Source organism: Trametes versicolor (genome assembly GCF_000271585.1).
Source record: "Trametes versicolor FP-101664 SS1 unplaced genomic scaffold TRAVEscaffold_11, whole genome shotgun sequence".
Taxonomy (NCBI): Eukaryota; Fungi; Basidiomycota; class Agaricomycetes; order Polyporales; family Polyporaceae; genus Trametes; species Trametes versicolor.
Genome location: NW_007360331.1, coordinates 1,518,929 through 1,540,895, shown reverse-complemented (window position 1 = coordinate 1,540,895; position 21,967 = coordinate 1,518,929). Strand labels below are relative to the sequence as shown.

Here is a 21,967-nt window from a genome sequence, read left to right as displayed (position 1 = left end):
GACAGGCGCTGCGACACGACGCAACTTGACGGCCCCCGCGGTCGTGATATTCATCGTCGCGTTGCTGCAGCAAAGGCCTCCATGAAGGCCTGGATGGTTCGGCGGCATATCGAAGCGGGTAAGTTGATCTCTCCGTAAACATCCGGTGGCTAATACGTCTTGTGCGACAGAAGGATCCTAGGCACGCATGCAAAGCGTAGCCAGCCAATCCGCGATCCGTGTGACCACAGGCCCCCGCGAGCTGCTCTGGGGCGCCGCGAGCACCTGGGCTGACCAGTCACTCGATGCACGGCGCGTCGGTCGAGATGTTTGTTGCAATGACTTCTATGAATGGTACCTCCTGTGAAGCTATCTGCAACTCGCCGCTGATTGGCTGGCTGCCTGTCAGACGCCTCCACCGCCGTTAAACGGATTAGTCGCGGGAGCAGTGAAGCTTATCCGACGCCCTGTCTTCGCATGCGGGCGCGGCAGTAGTGACGTTTTGTTCAGGTCTACCCCGCTGGCGGTCACTCTGGATCTGACACTAATAGGGACTTCTTCCAGCTCCAACCATATGGCTTCTCTCTAGTCGACGAGTCCGCTTGTCGCGCGTCGAAAGTTAGAGTTCCGCCCCAAATATATGCGAATCGTCTCACAGAGGTCGTCTCCGGAGATATGATCAAGAAGCTCAACCTCCCCCGAGAGGAACTCGTTATCTTGCCCAAGGCGAGCGATCGATAATCACGGCCATATCCATCATCTGACGGGGAGCGTCCTGCGTGGCACTGACTGGTCTAGCGTCCGGTGGGGCTGACTACAGTGAGATGAACACGGTATTCAATCCCGCGGCAGCGGAGAGCGTCATCAACCAGAAGGGGCTGAACGGCAAGCATATCTTCGACTCCGTGAAAGCGAGCTCGACGCACCTGCAGCTCGGGTACATCGACGTCCTCCAGTGCCACCGGCTTCGAATACCATGCCAATTGAGGAGACGGTAAGCGCCAATTGTTGGTGACTGGACGGCGCGCACGCCACTGATCACTCGATGCGACTTTCGTAGATGCAAGCTCCGCATGTTGTCGTGAAGGCTGGATACGTCCGCTACATCGGCATGAGCTCCTGCAATGCCTACCAAAGTACGTCTTTGAGCTCGCTTGGCCCGCCGAACACCCTCTCACATATGTTCTTCGTTCCAGTCATCCAAATGCAGAGTACGCCGCTCGACCTCCACGCGCGATCGCAAGCAAGGGTGCAGAACTGACCCTTTCGCAGACTACGCGATCACGCACAACCTGACGCCCTTCATCTCGATGCAGAACCGCTACTCGCTCATGTACCACGAGGAGGAGCGCGAGATGTTCCCGACGCTGAAGATGTTCAGCGTCGGCTCATTCCCGTGGTTGCCCCCCGCGCGCGGGCTGCTCAGCCGGCCGAACGATGCGTCGTCCAAGCGCGGCGACACCGACCCGTACGTACACTCGTCCTTCCCTCGGCACCCGCATCTGTTTCTCACACTCCCACGAACAGGATCCTGGCTAGGTACAAGACCGAGGCCAACCTGCAGGTCGTCGACCGGTGCGTACCTCACTGCATTTCCGGGACTGCCTTCTGACCACCGCCTCGCTGCATAACAGCGTAGAAGAGCTCGCGAAAAAGAAGGGCGTGAAGATGGCGCAAGTCGCGCTCGCGTGGATCTTTGCGAAGCCCGGCGTGTCCGCGCCCATCATCGGCACGACTAACCTCTCGAACCTCGAGGAGCTCCTCGGTAAGCGCGCGCGGGCACTCGCCACGCGCATGGTGACAGGGCTGACGCGGGGTCGTAGGCGCGCTGGATATCAAGCTGTCCGAGGAAGAGGTCAAGTATCTGGAGGAGCCGTACAAGCCAATGGTCGTCGTTGGGGCTCTTTGAATGTGTGTGTTAGCGCAGAAACATCTTCATACGAGGCATTTTGTCAAAGTGTGTGCTGTGTTGTATGGCTGAACGCCACTCTGTATTGTATTGTAGAATTCGAAAAGCTCTTACAGGAAGCTCGGACAATTCGCAAAGTTGGATACATATTCCGCTCGTCATGGTATGGCCGTGAGACGCGTGTGTTCTGTATCCGCAGGCGGTTGCTCCATTTCACCCCATGCGCCTTCGTTGCACGACGCGCATGGCATGCCCGAGTCTTGAAGCAAGCCGTGTGGCATGCATGCGTGGCCGCGGCCCTCGCAACGCTTCCGCGACGTAACATGTGCACGTATGTTGAGAATAGATCAGGTCAGGTAAACCGAACAGGCAAACCCGCGCAAAGACAACGCACGCCCCGTCGACTAATTCGGCACGCGAAGCCTCAGCAGGTAGAGGAGTGGGGCCTGTCAGTGCGCTAACACCGCATACGCTCGAGCTCGCGTATACCACCCGATACTGCTGTTTCAGCACATCAGGACCAGTCGACGAAAAGCGGTCGTGCGCACCCCATTATTGCGTCAAATGTTTAGTACAACTCCAGGGGACTCGGGATATCGTCCGGACTTGTCTGAGGTGCGCGGTGAGATCGGCCCACAAGTCGACCAGAGGGACCAAGCCGCAGTCCTCGTTGCGGCCAACGGAGAGCATCAGCGTCTGATCGTCGAGTGTCTGCGGGTTGCGAGCTTCGGACTATCCAGAGGACATGGACGTGGCATCGATGTTGCCCGTTCATGGCCATTCCGGGCTCCATCTCGCGGGGCACTCGGATGCACGAATGAGCAGGTGCCGCGTTCGTCTGCTATGAACGGCTCGTCGTGAGAACCTCGACGAGACACACGCCGTGGTGCTCTCGATGGATGCGGACACGCTGATCGCGAAGAGCACGGAATGTGTCTCGTCGAAGCTCTCGCGCCAGGCGCGTACCCGCATGTGCATCACTTTGCCAAACCGGTAGCAGCAGCCGTCGTACGGGAACGGGTGGTCGGGGCTCGCGGCCTCGCAGACGGCGCGGTAGGGTGTCCCGGGAGCGATGAGAATCCAGAGGTCTGGGGCGTACCCTTTCACCACGTTCTGGGGCAGGAGGTGGTGCCCGATGAGTCTGAGTGCGCGGAAGCGGTATCAGAGATTTTCTGGGAACGGTGGATCTTGATCCTGCTGACGGCTTGGGTAGCTAGTACTGTAGAAGGATTGTTGGAATAGAAATACGGACATATTTGAGCCATATATAGCAGGTTTTCTCTGAACTGGATCGAGCTGGGTGAGCTAAGGGAAGTTAATTCGGCGTCAAGTTGCAGGTGGCGGACGATCATTGCACCCACTACAGCTGCAGCCAGGGGTTCCCGCGCCCCAGCGGTCCGTTCGTATGCCGCGTACTCTGCGGCGTCGAAGTTCTCGCGTGCGCACCGGTGCAGCTGCCGGAAGCAGGAGACCGTGTCTCCGGAGTCGGTGTTCCATGTGGCACGTGGTCGCGACAGAGAGCGCGGCGGGACACAGGGTGGTGTGGCAGGTCTCGACGAGGACTGACGTGTACAGGATGTCGAGCGCGTCGATGTCGGCGCATCTTGGACCTCGCGAAGTCTGCTTGTGCTCTTTCTACGGCTGTCCCCGGTGTTGCGTGGGCCAGGCAATGGAACGCAGAGCGTGTGTATTGGATGATACATACGTCGGAGGGCTCGCAGTGCTGTCGCGTCTATACGCATTAGTCGACCGGGAAGGATGATGAGTTTGTCTGCGTGTTTGAGCTGTGAGCTACGTCATATGTAAGTGCTATGCTAGACATCGAGCATACGGGCTGGTGAGAGAGACATCTAGCTACTTGAGACTGCCCGTACGCGTGTTGGTGGATGACCAGGGTAGAGTGAAAGAAGAGAGACGCCCGTCCTCGGCGTCCTCGGCTTCCGGCTTCCGGTCCGTGGTTGCCAGCAGCGTACGTACGAGCGCCTCTTCTCCGTCCTCTCCCTCTTGCCATGTCGTCGTCTTTCTGGACAATGCATTCGCTCTTTGTTCCTTGCATCTCTGGTAAAATAGTATCCCGGTAAGCAATTTTTTACGCGCGTAAACCACACCACCCACGATAGCCTGTCGAGCTTACCCGGTGTTTTATACTGTCTCGTCTCCGGGATTCATTCAGCGCATAACTCGCTCCGGAAGGTCCCTAGCCTATGTCAATATGGAAGCAGCTTTCTGTGGATGCCATGAATACCTCTGTGGAACCCTGTGGCTGCCGTATTTTTTCTATGCTGCCCGGGTTGTCTGGAATCTCTTCTGGCCGATCGGCGCTGCGTCTACGCTCATCCAGCTCCGCACGTCAGGCCATCCTCAAGCGGCAGCTCTATTGTGCTGCTCCTACCCTATCTGTATCCTTCATCTACAGCGATATAGAGTTTAGCACATCGTGTAGTGCACACGCGCGCTCACACAGGTAAGTGTCTATCAGGGAGGCGCCGTACGCGTTGGCGGATTTTGCTGACCCATCTCTTTGCATTGTACATGCACGGACATTCGCCAGCAAGGTATATTCCGTTGCCTCTCATCTTGAAGTGCTCGAACACAAGGTGGACAAATGTGAGTCTACGCGAGGACAACGGCCACGGTGAGTGTCTACCGCTCGCCGCTCTACGAATGTACATTTCCCCCTTCACCACGCATGTTGCGACGGGAGGCCGCGCCGCATATAGCGTCATTTACCGCGCCCCCTAGATGGATGCCGTTCACAGCGCGGATGGGGACGCCGCTCTTCTCGTCGCATATTCACCGACCGCATGATTGGCTATGCTCAGAGTGCGCGCGGACGGCGCGACCATGGCCTTTTACGATTGGCGACATGAAGACCTCGCGCATGCATGCGAGACGCGTCGCCACGTTCCGCGGTAGCCCGGCGCGTCTTTGGCGGTGCGTTGCACATATCTGGATACTGTCCTGGCCGTGGTTGAAGTAGACAACGGATGGAAGGTACGCGGTTGGTCGTCGTCTTCGCCATTCTCGCAGGACTCATGTCCCTCGACTAGCTTCGATATCGCGGATCTGGTCGTATGCCACACCAAAAGGTGTATATCTCCTGAGGCCTAGGTTGAAGACGGCCCATTATGGCAACGAAGGAGTTCTTCTGTGAGCACGCTTGAAGCTAGTCCACGGAGGCCGTTACAAGTCGACAGCTTCGGCATTTCACGCATCATGGCGCAGCTCACAACGTGTTCTGAGCCTATCTCCCGCGTCCGAGTCCGCTTGACCGACGCAAGAAGAGGCACGTTATCGCCTAGTAGGTCGTGTCCCCCTCTTCGGCGTCATCGATTAACTAACTGCAATCACTATAGGACGGCCCCAGCGTCAGACCTCGGTACGTGCGCTCCCTGCGACGAAGCGACGCTGGGGCATCGATTGCGGGGACGGCGTATGTGCAACCAGTCCCGTCCCCGTCTGCACGCCGACAGTGCATCCGACCAGGTGATATGGACTTGGTTTGGTGGCTTACATATGCGTTGTTGTCTTCAAGTTGCGGTGCAGGCCGACCTTAGGGGCGAAGACTGCCTCCCGCTCGAACGACACGCCGGCTCTCTCACGCCGACGAAGTGGCTTCTTGCGGGTTGCCCCGGTTCTGCTGTAATTATGTGCTCACGGACCCGGCGTTTGGATATCGCATTGACGTCCCCGTTGCGCGGCGCAGACGACAAAAGTGAGCTATCTGGCGGCGAGCGGCAGCGCGGCGGGGACAGTGCGTCTTGCTCAGTGCCGCAGCCCATGCAACGCGTCGTGCATCGCAGTGCCTCGTGTACCAATCACCAGAGGTTCCTACGTTACCATCTCGCGGCGCGATGCCCTCTCTGCCCCCCCCCCCTACTCTTTGCGACCAGCTCTGTCCGCCAGCCATTTGCTGTTGCTGACGCTGTCGTAGGTGTCACATAGGCATTAACAAATGGCGGCGTGTATGGGCGAACCGTGCTTGGCAGGTCGTTACCGAGCAGTTCCCCTGGGCGACTGCTCGTTCTACCAACACATTCCTACGGTCTCATCTCGTGCGCCTCGAACAAGCATAAGGCACTCGCCGCTCTCGGTTTCTTCTTGTTCAAGCAGCGAAGACAACCGCTACAAAGGTGCTGTCTTTCTTCGCCGTATCTTTGTTTTTACGAGTGACTGTGGCCGCCATTCGTGGAAGGACAGAAGCGCGGACGCGGTAATATAGTTCATGCTACGTCTGCGCGTCGTACCAGTATGTAGCTACGTACACGGTGGTTCGCCCAAAACGGAATGAATCAATAGCACCACGAAACGTTCTGTGTATAGGTATTGGTAACGGCACCACGACTTGCTTTGTCCTGTACATTGTATGTATCAGTATGGGGGGCCAATACAACATCAGCAGAGACGACGGAAGCGGTGGAGAAAGTGAGATATAGGTAACGGGACCGAGGAAATGCGCAAGCGCGAACAAGTAACACGAGCACAGGAAACCTGTTCGAGCGTGAAGCAGCGAGAAAAAGTGAGTACACGTAGACGCGGAACGAGGAGTGGAAGTGGAGGGTACCGTAAGGAGAGAATCACAAGTCATTGTACTATGTGACGTATGTATCAGACGAATCGGGACAGCAGGGGCGCGATAGTCTCCTCGTACTGGAGCCAAAGGGTGAGCTTCGGAGTGTGCGAGGCGGAAGGGCATGGATTTGGAGAGTCATAGATACGGAATGAGGTGTCGCAGACGCCAGAAGGCATGATGCTGGAGACGGGGAAGCGATCTTGATTCTTCGCGGCAGTGATAGGCAACGAACTATGCGGTGAGAGGACGCGCCGCCCAGGAGGTCGGAGAGCGGTACTTGGATTCCAGGAGGACATGACCGAGCGACGGGAGTGGGATCAATGTGACTGCGACCGTGGCTGACGAAGGGAATGACTTGATCATATCAGGGAGATTCCTGATATACTGATGTCCGTGTCGAGGCGGAATTGCTTCCAAAGAAGGTGGCAATGTGAAGTAGAGGGCTGGAGGTCGCCGGAACGATGCGGAGATGGGAAAGGCGAAAGGAACAGGGAAAGGCTGTGATTTAGCCATCAGCGTGCTTCGGGGATATGCAAGTACCTGGAACACATACAAATCGGACAACTATTGCGAGGTAGAATCTTATGGCGGAGTGTCTCCGGACGGAGAAGAGCGCGCGCCTTGCGGGTCGGCGTCCTCTGGGTTGCGAGAAACGCAGGAAACATTTTCCATGATTGAGTCAATGGACGGAACGGAGACACTTGCAGTAATGGCAGCCGCTGGCACCGGAAGTCTGGTAGGGGCTGTCTCGGGAGAGGTCCTGGGAACATTAAATACAATGAGCGGCTTACTTCCGAGAAAAGGTGACGAATAGATTCATACGTAGTATCAGGGCTGCGTTTGACACGGGTAATGTTGAGTTTGAATATCTTCGCGCACGACTGGAGGCTTTGGACCCAGAAATTGTCGGCATAGTTGGAAGCAGTTTCGAGTATACTCGCGAGGCGCAAGATCTCTGGAACGAGATCATCTGGGATGCATTCTTCGACCTGGGCATCATCAAGCTCCCGAAGCCTCCGCATAACATCGTCAAGGTATGTCGCCTCGATAGTAGTATGCACCTCGTCCTGCGCGAAAAGCTCCAACAGAATGCGAGTCAGTTCAGCGAGAACGTCCCCTGTGTAGGTGCAAACGTTCTTCAGGTCATTGGCGGGGAGGGATGATGTCAAGGCGTGATCGGCGCACACCAGGAAGTGGTGGACGCTTTCCAGGTACCTCGTATGAGCGTCCTTCGTGTAGTTCGAAAATGGATTCGCAAGGTACAACTGCCTGACGCGAACCTGGCGGTATGCTCCGGTAACACCTTGTCAGGATATGACATCAGTATATGCAGCACTCTGGGATGAAAGATGATCTCACCTGGCAGCAAGACGTTCGTTAGGGGTTTCCCGTGGCCCATAGCCCTGTTAATCAGGGATTTTCTCGCCTCATTGAGCCCTTTTCGGTCAATGAACGACACCTCAGAGGAAGAGCCTATGGCCTCGAGGCGGTCGGAAATAGCATTGCAAGAAGACACTGCCCATTCTGCATCGGCCGCCTGCAGACGGGACGACCACAATCCCCATTTGAAGTAGACACCTAGGGCAGCTGCTTCGTCGCCCGACAGACACGATGCGTCCGAGAAAAGTTTGCACAAGATGATATGAAGCCATAGCAGACGCTGTTGATTGCCCCTCCCGAGAGGACCGTGCTCCGAGTCCGCCGCTGGGCCGAAGTGCTCTCGGGCCGATTTGTGCAGCTGTTGGAAGTAGTCGACAACATCGTCACAGCGGAAGTCCATGAGACACACAGAGGCGGCAGAGAGGGCGTCCGGGGATAAAGTGGTGCTGTACGCCTTGACGAGGATTTGTATGTCCAGGCCACTTCCGGGCTTGTCGATTGCTGACCGCTCGCGCCCCTGCCACGTCTGCTTGCTCTCTTTCCAAACCTCTGGTGGGAAGGATATAGACCGCAGTCGTCGTGTCGTGTCCCGTGCACGACGCCACAGAGATTTCCAGTGATCTAACGAGACGTACACACGAATGCGCTGACAGAAGGTGGATAGTTTGTGTCCTGTGTACGTGAGGATCGCGGTCACACCGTGGCGCTTACGCGACATTGTATCACAGACCCAGTAGGCGTATCGCTTTGGCTGCCAGGCGGCGTCGAATGCGCGGATTTGGGGAGTGAGATAGGAACACTTGGGATTGACGAGAGGGAGAAGCGTAGTGACCACGGTGAAGACGGCGAGAAGGCCGACTAGAGTCGATGCGATGGCCGCAACAGTGTCGTGGAGCGTCCAGAGGAGGATGAGCATTCCGGAGAGGAAGAGTGCCAGGGCGAGTTGAAGGAGGATGGGGATGGCACCGATAATGTCCTCGACGCGCCACGTTCGAAGGTTGTTCAGGCGATACTGGCGTACCCGCGCAACAGGACGGGAGGTCCCTGAGACGCCGCTTTTGTACTCGTTGAGCCACTGCTTGACCATGATGCCTACCGACGCGGAGGACAAGCTGAGGATGAGGCCGGAGAACCACAGGGCGTTGAGCCAGACAGCCCAGCGCGGGACAGGGGGCGCGGTATTTGCGTTTGCGCGGGTAGCACTCAAAGGCTGCGTCGAGTTGACGAAGGGAGGGTGAATGGAGAAGCTCGCGAGCTGCGAGGAGATCTGCTGCAGCACAGCGATGGAGGGGTCGGGCGCGGCGGGCTGCAGGAGGAGGTACGATTGCACGTTGAACGTGGTGAGGACGGCCGAAAAGAGACCCGCCTAGGGGAGTGCTCCTTGCTTAACAATGTCGATTCATGCGAGGCAATCTTACGACGACGTACGAATACGAGGTAGGTGTCGATCTCCTCCTTCCATCGCTTTATCATCTCGTCGCTGTATGTCTGAACCATCTCCGCAGCATTCGACCACGCCTTTGTTCTTTGCTCTTGTGTGTAAACTTTGTCTCTCTTATAATACACATCCTATATGACTGTTATGGGAGTGCAAATAAACAGTGTGGAGCACGTACACCGAAATAAACTGGAGGAGGAATCTCCGGGCGGATCTGTCCCGTATTTCCCACCTCAGGCGCATCTTTCTACAGGGATGCAATCGTAAGATACCGCCAGAGCGAGCAATAAACAAGGTACTGACGGTCTCGCGTCGTGTTACTCTCGCGGGGAGCTCTCCTTCGGAAGTCACGGGGTCGTGCGTTGGGGGCGGTCGAGACGTTTCTTCGACTGAGAGCGGCCCCGATACGTGGTGCTCAGACATAGAGATGCAGTACGTTTGGCGGCACGGGCTGTGGGAGGGAAAGCTACGAGGGATGGGCTGAAGGAAACAATAGCATATTTATCAGGCGAGACGCCGAGTGCTGACGGTGGCCCTTGTCCTCGTGTCCTCGGCTTCCGTGCAAGACATCAAATCCAGGTTCAGTCCTTCCACGACCCTCTCACAACTTCGTCCAGCACATAGAAAAGAGTCAAAATATGTAGGTCCCGCTACCTCCAGTACTTGGCGGTGGCACAATATTCGTGATGCGGACGAATGCATCGATCGCACGACACCGCAAAGAATGCAATGCGTGTAGCGCACGGATAGAATCTACTCTGCGGCTAAAATACCCATCCACGTTATTGTGTCTATTCTCAATAACGTCCGGAATCTCATGTCGCTGATAATGATTTCCTCGGGACCTTTACGCGTTTTCCTTAACCCGTGTACGCGTGTCAAATCGTTGTGGACGCGAAACACAGTACCCATGGTCGTGTCACACGAAAGCCGTGCCCTTGACAAGGTGGTCGTATCGCCGGGCTTGCGATCCTGCAAAGAATTCATCGAGTCCTCGATGGCGGCACGTTCTTTGCCATGTCTCTGCTCGTATGGTTATTATCCTGTCCTAAAAACATAGAAGAAGCGTGGTATAGCCACAGTCCACCACGAGGTGGCCGCATGTATGCGGCGTTTTGAGGCGCTGTTAAGGCTGGACCCGCTGACGCGAACGGTTTCCGTCATGGGTGTTGCCTGCGTGCATCCACACTGCGAAAGCTTCCAGCAGCATGCAAAATTTTGAATTCGCACCGGCCGTGCTCGCGCACAGGAGGCGGACACGGAGAGGGATCTTGTATTCGATGCACTTCGACACAGACGCGACCCGCGGATGCAGTGGTGCGCCGGCTGTCGTAGTGCCTTCGGATGCGACGCGCCGGGCGTGCGTACTTGTTATCCCAGTGATTCCACACGCTTGCTTGACAGGGTTCCCTCAGATACGGCACTCGGATGACTCTCGTGATCTTGGCGCCATCGGTGCGACGACTGTGTGGGGAAACGACCAGACACGGGTTGAGTTTCATCAGAAGGATGACAGTCGAAAGAGATATATTACTCACGTTTCCCCGGAACTGTTCGGGCCGTTCGCGACATTTTCTCTCGTCGGGGTTCCCGTGCGAACACTTGCTCGATCCCGACATCATACGCCAGCATCGATTGAAGCTGGAGCGGAAAGTGAGAGACTCGAGGGCGAATGACTACCACAAAAAATTCATACCGTCGGATTGTACGCTGTCCGTGCGCCGCATGCCACGAACGAGTTCTGTCGTGCAACATGCGCCGCGACCGACCTGCTTCATTCACGAAGCTAACGAGAGTTTAGGTCCCACTGCGTGTCTTATCAGGGTGTTTTAGAAGGGGGAGGAGGGATGTGCGCATCCGTTGCAGCGCGATCCCGAGTTTCCGATGCTCCGATAAGTGTAGATGTGTCTAGAGATAGAATACATGCAGGCCTATCGTGCAGATCCGTGCCGTGTTCCGACCTCGATACGGGATGAGCGAGCGTAACGGCGTTGAGAAGTACCGGTGTACGTACCACATGCCCAGCGTACGCGGAGGAGAGCGTATCGAGATCGAAAGCTCTGGAGACCGCACACGATCCTCTCCTGAGGAATCGCTAGTCGAAGCAGTGGTGATTGCATCTAGGCGCGTCAATACAGTGCGTGCAAGTGTCCGCATGCGTAGAATAGATCCTGAAAGAAGGTTTGGTCAGAAGGGGATCCGCCGCTGAGAAACAAACTCAAGCCGCCGATTTCCGGCGTACCGTACGTGCCATTGGACAGATCAAGTGCGTCCGATTGCTCTCCATGGACCATACATTGTCCGAAGGCTGAGGAGGAGTATCATACGTACGTCCTCAGGATTGTGACGAGGAAGCGGAGTGCGAAGCCGCCGCTTGCCAGCCTGAGAGTCAGACGAACCACTATGCAACCGCAGCAGTCACTCACCGAGTTCGACGAGAGTCTGTTTCCCACGTTTTGCGGCTGGCGACGCGTTCTCGATGCATGATTCGATACGGTCCATGGTGTGTACCTTTCTGACCCGGTGTCGCCGCGCTACGCAGAAAATCAGCATCGGCTCATACGTTACACAGGAGCTACAAACGTCACCGTCTCTCTCTGCGCGGAGGTAGGTCATCTTGAGACACTTTACAAGACTGAGATCTTGCATGGAGTCGCACCCGGGGTGCGACAGGCTGTCGAAATACCCGCTCCGAGTTACTCTTCCGCGTACATCGAACATCCTACATGTTCTTAACCCGCAGAGATTGGTGTTCTTCCGAAGTACGCCAAGTACGAGACACCAGAGCTCACCATACAATATAGTGGCGGTTTTTGAAGAGCCTGGCGGGTTTCAAACAGCTTCTTTGTGGTAGTGCGCTGCGCGATAGTAATCGGAGCCGCGTGAGACGTTCCCGCTCATGAGCTTGCTAACTGGTATGGGTCAGAGTACGCAGTCCGGTCAGACCCGGGCCACAGCCTCCCCGCGTCGAGCGGCGAAAGTACATAGACTGCTTACCGGGGAAGTACCACTTTGGTGTGGGGCTACGGTGTTTGCGATGTTAGCGAGGTCTGTTATACACAGATGCAGGGGAGTAAAAACCTACCGACTCGAGCTTTACGGGCTGTACATACATAGTCTCTCAGTCTTCCTCGCCATTACCGAGTATCCTGACCGATATGAACCTGTTAACTCCGCGAAAGCGAGTACGCGCGGATGATGCACTCACTCACCGAGTGGATTCGATTTGCTCCACATCGTCTAGCAACATGCGCGGCTGAACTCGTTTTGTCGTCCGGGACCGCTCCGCCGCGAAACGTCCTGACTCTATGGATAGACCTTTGGCGGGACGAATTATGCGCAATGTTTCTTTATTAAACGTCCGGATGTACGTGAACGGAAGTAGCGCAGCTGCATGTGGACAATGGGGCGTCTAGAGGCAGCGCAAGATGCGGCGGAGAGGCGCATTGGAGCTGCAAGAGACATGCTGCGAGAGAGGAAGACATGTTGAACACAGGGGCGTACCTCCTGCACTTCTTGGAGTGGCGCCTGAGGGTGAGCAAGAGACGAGGACAAGTGTTGGCGATAGTAGATGCTCACGAGGTAACGATGGTAAAACTAGGACACTTTGCGCGGCGCTGCCGCATATACACGGATATATGGGCGTACTTCCGAAGGCGATCAGCGATGGCGAGCCACAGGCGGGAGCAAAGGTTAGGTTATACTCACCGAATAGCCTGATTGCATTGTTGAAAAGATGCGAGCGGTCCAGAGACATCATTCTCCTTCCGTATGACGAGTATCTTGATCCGGAGCGTAGACAACACGGGAATGCCTCGCCATTTGCACCTTGCAGAGAATAAAGATACGTCTGTACACTACAAAGTGTTCTGAGCTGTAAATGAGGTGCGTTAAGGTAGACTGCATGATCGCACAAGGAGAAGCTCTCCGCGGGCCGTCGCACGGCTACTGGTCTTGCGTGAACGCCTGAAGCCTGAGTTTGAAGGAGCGCATAGTTTGACTAGAAGAGTAGTGCACGAATAACTAGAGAGAATCAAAAGAAGTAGCAGAGTATACACAATGTGGACGGCGATGAGGATCGTATGAGGATCGTTTCGCGGTCAAAGCACAGGAGGACGACGGCGCTTACTGAGCGAATGCCGCGTGAAGCGGGAGAAGCGCGCCCACGTGACCGTGCTTCTCCCGCCGCCCTACGCCCGCCTGCGCGTCATCGCTCGTTGCTCCCACCACGTCTCACGCAGAGCGCACCTCATGCCCTTTGTCGTTCGCTGTCAAGCTTGCGCTTCACCTCAAGCTACGCCCTGTTTGGTGCTCTACCCTCTGTCTGTCCCAGCATCACTCTAGGACCGGTTCCACTAGTACTGGGGCTTGAACTCTGCCTGTCCGCCTCAGCCCCGTACGCACCTGCCTGATACGAAGCGGCGCATACAGCCTCAGGTAACTGCAGCGCTTCAACTGTCCTTGCACTCCGTCTACGACTTTGCGCTCGAAACCAAGGGCGACGGTTTCATGGACGGCGGCAAGTCTTACGTGTCGGACCGACTTGGTACACTTCTATGTAAGATAACACCGACGGCACTCTTCAAGGCATGTCTCTTCATTCTGTGGTAAGTGGTTTTCCCTCGTCACTCTCGTCTTCCCGGGCTTGTTCGATTCCACCTCTGCTCCAAGATATCTTACTCTTGGTAATCCCCTGCACGTCACTCAAGTGTTGCTCAAGCCGCTACGGCTGGTAGTCACGGCCATACGCGAGGCAAATCGAGCGCACGCGCACACAAGAAGTCTTCATAAGAGGAAGCTGCGCCGCACACTTTCCCGAGAAGCCGTTCGTCTCCATGTAGATCCCAGACCTGAGCGTATCTGACTAATGTCGAATCACCTCTACAGCACCGCAGATGTGGCCGCGCTTCCACTTCTGACAGAACGGAAGAGGCACTCCTGATTACACTACTGCCTCGATAAAACGACCGGCACTTCCGTGCCTTCGGGCACGTCGCCTCTGTGAGCGCAAAATCTCTTTCGTTTGTAGGCATTACTTCTGAATAGGATCCGCGACTCAGATCAAGAGAGCAACGGGCTCCGGGCTCCAGGGTGCTTCTGTACCATCTTGTTGGAATGCGCGATTTAGCGCTGGAAAGTTCGTATGGTTTCTCGATTAGGACACGATGACTAAGCGATTACTTAGGTAGTACTAGAAAATTCGTTTGTAAGTAGTATATAAGTGCGCGGCCTACAGCCGCGTCTCTATGCCATTAATTCACTTTCTTCACCGCTCCCCTCGGGACTTCTGACACATCTCTATGCCTCAGTGCTCAAAAACGACAGGTGAGTCGACGCATACATCTATCCATATCAGTCCTCGCGACTGACTACCTGTCCGATATGAGCCTTCGTCGTCTCTATCTTTGATTGAATGCCTGTGTTGTGTCCCGGGAGCGAGTATGCATTCCTAGGTTCTGGTACGGAGCTCTCATTGTGCTCTGTTGTCGTGTTCACGACGCTGACGGGCCTCCACTCTTCGGTGCACGTTTCGAGGACGACTTGCAAGATGTGCCGTCGTTTTTTGATCACATGTATACCACCCGATACAGCACGCGTGGAGGCTGCTTCGCCAGGCTCTACAGCCTAGTTGTATCTCATTATCTGACTCTCCATGGGGCCCGTGTACCTCGATGGGTATCACTACCCACGACAGACTGTGTACGTGGACCCGGGGGCGGCGCGGACCTACGTCAGGGCGTACATAATGCATGTTTCGTATCGATATCTGGATTAGATGCACACATACCCATTCCTGTAACGATTTTTCTTTCCACCGGAGAGTTGCCTCGTCGCGCGATAGGCGGGTGGATGGAATAGACAGGTGTGAATTATCGTAAATATCCCAGAATGTATTGTAGAAAACGGATAGCGACACGACGGACATGGTATTCTATCACATCGAGAGGTTCGTCATCGTACAGTTCCCAAGCAGCCCAGAGTGTACGCGACGAGGCGGCGCGAGCGAAGGCAACGAGACCGCGTATCGTAGGCAAACATCAAGAACGTGCAGAGGCAAATATAGCAAGAAACCGAGCCAACGATTGGAATACGGGACTGGTAGCGCAGCATACTAAAGGGCACGGAGACGAGCGCAAGAGATGAATAATGCATGTGGGGCGATGTACGGCGGGATCCAGGTATCAGAGTGTCCGAAAGTGTGAGTGTGTGTGCAGCGCTGGTACTCTGTGGCAGGGCGATAGGATCTTTCCGGACAGGGGGAAACGAGTCGGGAAGGCGTCCGGGATGGCTGAGTACATTTTTCGAAGGAGCTAGGAGCCGCGGTCGAGTGCACGCGCGAGGAGCTGGGCCACGGTGGGTGGCCTGGGAGTAGACATGGGGAGCCATCCGGGATCTGCACTTGGACAGCGGCATGAGCCGCATCGTGCGAGGGAATCGAGGCGATCGTGACGGCCAACGGGGGGAAGGACTATACATGATGGATGTGTGCCTACACATGCGCCTCGGAGAAAGAGCAACATGCTTTGATGGCTTGGTTTCAGTTGCGAAGTCGACGATATAAGGTTCTTGGATCTTAGCGGAACGCAGCGGGACAAGGGCAGAGTTCTCGAAGGATGGTACAAGATATCTGTGAAGTGACCCAATCAACGCGTCTGGTAAGTACGTGCTGGAGCATACATACGAGCGAGTGGAGCCTCAGGACACTATATGCATATTGGGATGCGCCGCAAAGATCGGCCGTGTGCTCTTATGAGCTGTCTTGGTGATCGACGACCGAGATCGAGGGCAGGAGTTCAAGGCTTGGCCTCGCCACTGCCTCCGGCGCCGATGGACTGACAGGCGATGGCGTGAGGCATGTTCTAGAGGGCAGAAAACACCATTAGCAGCTGGTCTGTGTTCTCACGGGCCACATGTGAGTACAAAAGCTGTCTCGCACTTACCTTTGACTCGAAGAATATTCTGCTTGAATATGCGCGCATCTTGCGCACAGACTCCGATGTGAAAATCCGGGCGTCCGCCATGTGTTGTAACGGCTAGCGGGACACTTTATAGATTAGCGGCGCATGAGCTATTGCACGTCGTCTACATACCTCCTTGGCCGCAGGCGGACGTACACGTACAGACATCGAATGGGGTGACGTCTGAGCTGTGGTCGGAGGAGAGTTCCGCTTTGCCATGGTTGGCGTACGCGCCGAACGCCGTCCGACAGTTCTCTCACACGGGCGTGATTTGAGCATTGGCAGGAAGGTGTGGGAGTGCTGTATACTCGAAGGCGACTAGCTGAGATTGAGTCGGGCTGAAATCGTCGTTTTTGATGTCTATATCTACGACATGAGTGCTGATAGCGACGGTAAACAGAGCACTAGACGGTATTCCATTATCAACGTGCATGCGGAAAGGCAACGTGTGGGATGGGCCACATACCGTGGTTCCTCGTCGTAATCATGCTTCAACGCGAGAGCGGGAGAGAAGAGACGCGCTAGCAGTAAACGCGGAAGTGAGCCCGTAGCAGGAACGACCCTATAAACGGGTATTGACGTACGCGAGGGAACACCAGAAGTGCACGTTGAAAACCCACATAACCGCATATATGTGGTGCTTGAGGCGTCGTCGGCGGATGCTGTGAAGGGCACGTCGGAAGTCAGATCTGAGCGTGTGCGGCCTGCTTCTGGGCAAAAATTAGAAGAATAAATACAATGAGATATGGCCCTGGGGGGCATGTACGTGCATTGTAAACGTGGCGAAGTGAGACGCTATGCTGTGATTCGTACATCGTATTCACTGCGAGCGACGTCGGAAATGCAATGGGAATGATACGACGAACCGCGGGGGGAGTGTGTCTTCTCGTCTGGTGGGGGAGTTACAGCCGGTTTTTGTTAAAGATTGATCACATCTCCCGGGACTACGCGTGCGTATGCGCAGGGAGGAATAGGATGATGTCTTGACAAGCCCATCCGCGAGGCGTCAAGAATGGAAAGAGGGAAACTGGCGGACGGCGCCTTGAGAAATAGTAGGGAGTTTCAATGCATGCAAGATTGGCAAGAATCGTGCATACGAGGATGTGTGAACGTACCGAGATCCACCGAGAACTGGTGATCGTGCGAGATGCTGGCACTAATCCAGCCACAGAGGGGTTCACTGCGCCGCCGGGGCAGCTTGGAGTGTATTGAGAGCTCTGGCATGGTGGTGCGCAAGAACATAAGATGCGAGTGAGCTATAGTGATGCGTCGAGGCGCAGGAAGATCGAGTCGCGGTCAGAGCGCGGGCGAACGACGGCGCTTGCAGAGCCCAGGCAGGAGACGCGCGCCCACGTGACCGCGCTTCTCTCGCCGCCCTACGCCCGCATGCGCGCGTCATCGGTCGTTGCTCCCACCACGTCTCTTCCACGCAGCCCCGCTACATCGCTCTGGCATCGTTTCTGGCTCGCCGGCGCCTCACTTGAGACTCGCTAGCCACAGGCCCGCTTTCTGAGCTTGGCAAGATCTCCGCCGCCTACCCTGGCGCCGTTCCAGTGGATATTCACTGTAGCTGGAATAAAATTGCGTATCTTTCTCGCCCCGGTGAGTGAATGCTCAATAGCAGCGGTGACGGACTGCCACATCTGACTACGTATCCCTCATTTGGCTCAGCACTACGCATAATCACGACTCTGGTTTTGGAAGGACATCGATGGGCGGTGCTTCTCGGACGGCGGCGCTACGTATGGGCAGCGCACTTCCGGTACGTCGCCTTCGACGACTCTGATATATCACTGAGTGGACTAACGTGGACAGTACCTCCGCAGACGTTCATCTACCCTTCACATATACGTACCACCGTCGCTCTCAGGTCCCGCGGGGTTCATGCCAGTTCCACCGTCGCTCCCAAAGACATGGGGCACTTGTTTACCTCACGTACGTACCTCACTATCCTGCTCATCCGCCATGGCCCCCGACCCAGATACCAAAACCCTTGCAGCCATCTGCTCCGCATGGCCTCGCTCAGCACTGCAACGAGCAAATTACCTTCGCTTGTGACAGCTGCGTTGCAGAGCTACCCGTATACATTGCGCGGTACGCCTATCTCCTCCAAGCTACCTGTTGTATCGTCGGCTGAGCCACCAAAGCTCGCGCCCCACCGCTTCTACATATGTACAAGTAAGCGATTTCTCTGGCGAAGATCGGTACCGGACAGCGGGAAGCAGCATTCTAGCGCACTCGGGTACGTTGGCACCCAGTGTGCGATTTCATTCGTCCGACGGGGTTCCTTATACTCGAAAATAGCCCCTTGAATCCATACGATCACATCGCTATGTGAAGCAAAGTACCTTTGAGGGCCGTTATGGCTCTGCGTCCGACAATATCAAGTGAGTAGGCGCATACATCTAGCTCTATTAGGCCCAACGACTAACTAGCTTTTAGGTACCCATCCTCGTTGTGCTCTATCTGCCAGATGCGGGCCGCGCTGTTCTAGAGAAGCGCGTAGACTTCGTGAGCTGCGCTACGGCGCCCGAGATTGCGTCCAGCACCCGCGCTCCGGACACCTACGCGCCCCATCCCTTGCCCAAGACAGGGGCCCACGTTTAGAGGACACGCAAGGGACACACAGTCGTGTGTTCAACGTACGCTGGTATGTTTTCGTTATTGAGCTCGTAACGAGTCCGCTCCGGCTCCGTTGTGTCCTACGATTTCGTCTCCGTACATCTCCGTGTGTAGCTCAACTCGGACGCGCATTGTTGCCTCCGACGATACGCATACACTGTCTGACAAAGCTACGCAAGAGGCACGTAGTATGTATAGCACGTATCGTACCTATAGGAAGATTGGTTCCACACGTACCCGCTCTGAGAGAAGGTACCAGAAGGGCGTCTTGGTGTTTGAGAGACATGTAAATACGATGGACACTGAGAAAGCCTGGAATGGCAGTAGGTAGCACAACAAGAAATTCGGAAAGCGGGTAGCAACATCGGTGACACGGCGTACTCGAACTAGTATGATGATCGTCGACGAGAGGGCCGCTACGGTACAGCATTCAAGTACAGAATGTATATGACGAGACAATGTAAGCGAGGACTGGAACACGAAGATCGTGGATGGGACTCCAAGATTATGTGGAGGCGTACGTAGTAAAAAAGCGAGATGACGATCTGAACCCAAGAATGAGACGAGAGCCATATCAAGATTCGGGGAGATGAGAGAAAGGGCAAGGAATCTTGGGATGTGGGCAGTGCACGGGAATGTTTGGGATCAGAAGGGTCGAGGAGTGGGTGTGCGCGTGCGCAACGCTGGTGGCAGATCGTGTAGGGGGAGATGGGATCGTTCTGGACGGCGGAAAACGAGTTGAGTGAGCCGTGTCGGGAGCCCGTGAGAGAAAATTTGCTGCAGAGCTGTGAACAACGTCGCACACTGGTTAGAGGCCGGGCGATGGCGTCTTCGAGTACGTAGGAGGAGAAATCGATGTGTTGAAGGTGGACCGCATGAGCTATATGGAGACTTCAGTGAGGGCGTCGATGCGACTATGAACTGGGTGTGAAGAACTGAAGGAAGACGGCTTCAGGATGGTAGATGATTGGGAAGGGGAGGATTCGAGGGAATCGAAGGATGAGGTGTGATCGGGCGTGTTCGATTGTTTCAACGGATGGTGTTGGGGCACACTTGGTAGATAGGGACACCGGTATGGCCAGCGAGTAAACAATATGGTGTGACCCCCGTCGTATACGCTTCGCAGTGGTGTAGAGGGCACCACGCACGAAGGTACCGACGGAAGAGAGACGTCTGAGCAGCAAAGAAGGGCCGAGAAAACGGCGTGAAGCATGGATATCTTGCGGAGGATCAACGGGATCTGTGATGGAAATTGTCAGCGGGCGGGTCTACCTCTTACGTGCTTGAGTCTACATACCAATGCGGGAACCGCTTGAGGACAAAGGCCTACGAGGAAGCGGTCTCCGGGGGAGAAGCGTGGGGCTCTTGCAAAGCCACACCTGGATCGGCAACTGCACTGGACAAACTGTCCCCGACGGCACTGTTTGGCGAGACCGCAAGGCTTGAAGACGCCACCGCCTCTCTTTCCGAGGGGTCGGAAGATGATTTGGCAAGTTGGGTTCTGAATCGATAGTGAAACCTTTCAGATGTGTCTTCCTTTAGACAGAGACGTGGATGTGTACATACTCGGTGTTTGGCTTGCCCTTGATGCGAATAATTTTGGCTTTCAGGTGGCGGGAATAGCCGGGTATCATCCTGCTGTACCCCCAAGTGTCGTCTGCATAGTTATATGGCCTGGTGAGTGCGTCAGTCATGCGCAGAATCTTGGGGCGAAGGGCCTCAGATATGCATTGCAGTACACCGTTAGAGGCCGCCATAGAGAGTCCGTATATGACATTGAAGAGAGCCGCCGCATCGACTGTGGTCCGCACGAATTGGGTTCTGTCTGCAGCGAGGACTTTGAGCAGAACGCGAGCCAACTCTGCCAGAATGTCCCCCGTGTAGGCGCGAACAGTCTTCAGGTCGTTGGGAGGGAAGGATGGTGTCAAGGCGTGATTGGCACAAAACAGGAAGTGGTCGACGCTTTGCAGGTACCTCGTATGAGCGTTCTTCGTGTCGTCCGAAGGCGCATCCGTGAGATTCGACTGCTTGAGGCGAACCTGGCGGTATGCCCCGGTAACGGCTTCTCAGGAGGATTGGATCAGTATGTGCAAAGCTCTAGGAGGAAGGATGATCTCACCTCGCAGAAAGACATTTGTTAGGGGTTTCTCGCGTGCCATAGCGTTGCGAATTAGATATACTTTCTCGATTTCAAGCCGTTCTTGGTCAATGAACTTCAGCTTAGAGGAAGGACCCTTGGACTCGAGGTGGTCGGAAATAGCATTGCAAGTCGACGCTGCCCATTCTGCGTCGGCCGCCTGCAGACTGGACGACCACCATCCACATCTGAAGTAGACACCTAGGGCAGCCGCTTCGTCGTCCGACAGACGCAGATGAGGCCACGAAAGTATGCGCAAGATGATCTGAAGCCATAGCAGCTGCTGTTGATTGCCCCTCCCGAGAGGACCGTACTCCGAGTCCGCCGCAGGGCCGAAGTGCTCTCGGACCGATTTGTGCAGCTGTTGGAAGTAGTCGATGACGTCGTCATCGCAGAGGTCCATGAGACACACGGATGCGGCAGAGAGGGCGTCCGGGGATAACGTGGTGCTGTACGCCTCAACGAGGGTTTGTTTGTCCAGGCCACGTGCGAGTTGGTCGATTGCCGACCGCTCGCGACCCTGCCATGTCTGCTTGCGCTCTTTCCACGTCTCCGGTGTCTTCAAAGCGTGCCCTAGGCGAAAAAAAATGGATTGTATACTGGGGATAGCAACCCGCAACAAGAGCCGTGTCAGATAGCGATGCAGTCGAGGGTCGAAGGAGGATAGGGTGTGACAGGAGGCGAGCCGAGTGCTATCAAGGAACACAGAGATCGCGTGGCACCATGCCGAGATGGAGGAGCACGCCCAGTATGAGATGCGCTTTGGTTGCCAGGCGGCGTTTACTGCACGGATTTGCGGGGTGAGGTAGGAGCACTTGTGGTTGACGAGAGGGAGAAGTGTGGTAACCACGGTGAAGAGTGTAAGAAGGCCGACAAGAGTCGATGCAATGGCCGCGACGGTATCGTGGAGCGTCCAGAGGAGGATGAGAATTCCGGAGAGGAAGAGTGCGAGGGAAAGCTGAAGGAGAAT

The 21,967-nt window shown here is 55.6% G+C and overlaps 3 protein-coding genes across 3 annotated transcripts; 1 reads left to right on the top strand and 2 right to left on the bottom strand.

Annotated features, from left to right (window-relative positions):
• Positions 1-955: 955 nt before the first annotated feature.
• TRAVEDRAFT_51990 (Aldo/keto reductase) lies at positions 956-1,888 on the top strand (the record flags this gene model as incomplete). The annotated part of the gene is made up of 7 exons (XM_008044606.1): positions 956-973; positions 1,040-1,115; positions 1,176-1,190; positions 1,252-1,447; positions 1,507-1,554; positions 1,614-1,744; positions 1,803-1,888. 7 exons carry the CDS (start codon positions 956-958, stop codon positions 1,886-1,888), a joined length of 570 nt encoding a protein of 189 aa, XP_008042797.1.
• Positions 1,889-8,796: 6,908 nt separating this feature from the next.
• On the bottom strand, positions 8,797-9,359 carry TRAVEDRAFT_106877 (uncharacterized protein; the record flags this gene model as incomplete). Its single annotated transcript, XM_008044936.1, has 2 exons — positions 8,797-9,207; positions 9,270-9,359. Coding segments are annotated over 2 exons (501 nt in total), but the record flags the coding sequence as incomplete, so codon positions are not given.
• Positions 9,360-16,494: 7,135 nt separating this feature from the next.
• On the bottom strand, positions 16,495-17,462 carry TRAVEDRAFT_51988 (uncharacterized protein; the record flags this gene model as incomplete). The annotated part of the gene is made up of 3 exons (XM_008044605.1): positions 16,495-16,642; positions 16,705-16,759; positions 17,354-17,462. 3 exons carry the CDS (start codon positions 17,460-17,462, stop codon positions 16,495-16,497), a joined length of 312 nt encoding a protein of 103 aa, XP_008042796.1.
• Between the last annotated feature and the right edge of the window lie 4,505 nt (positions 17,463-21,967).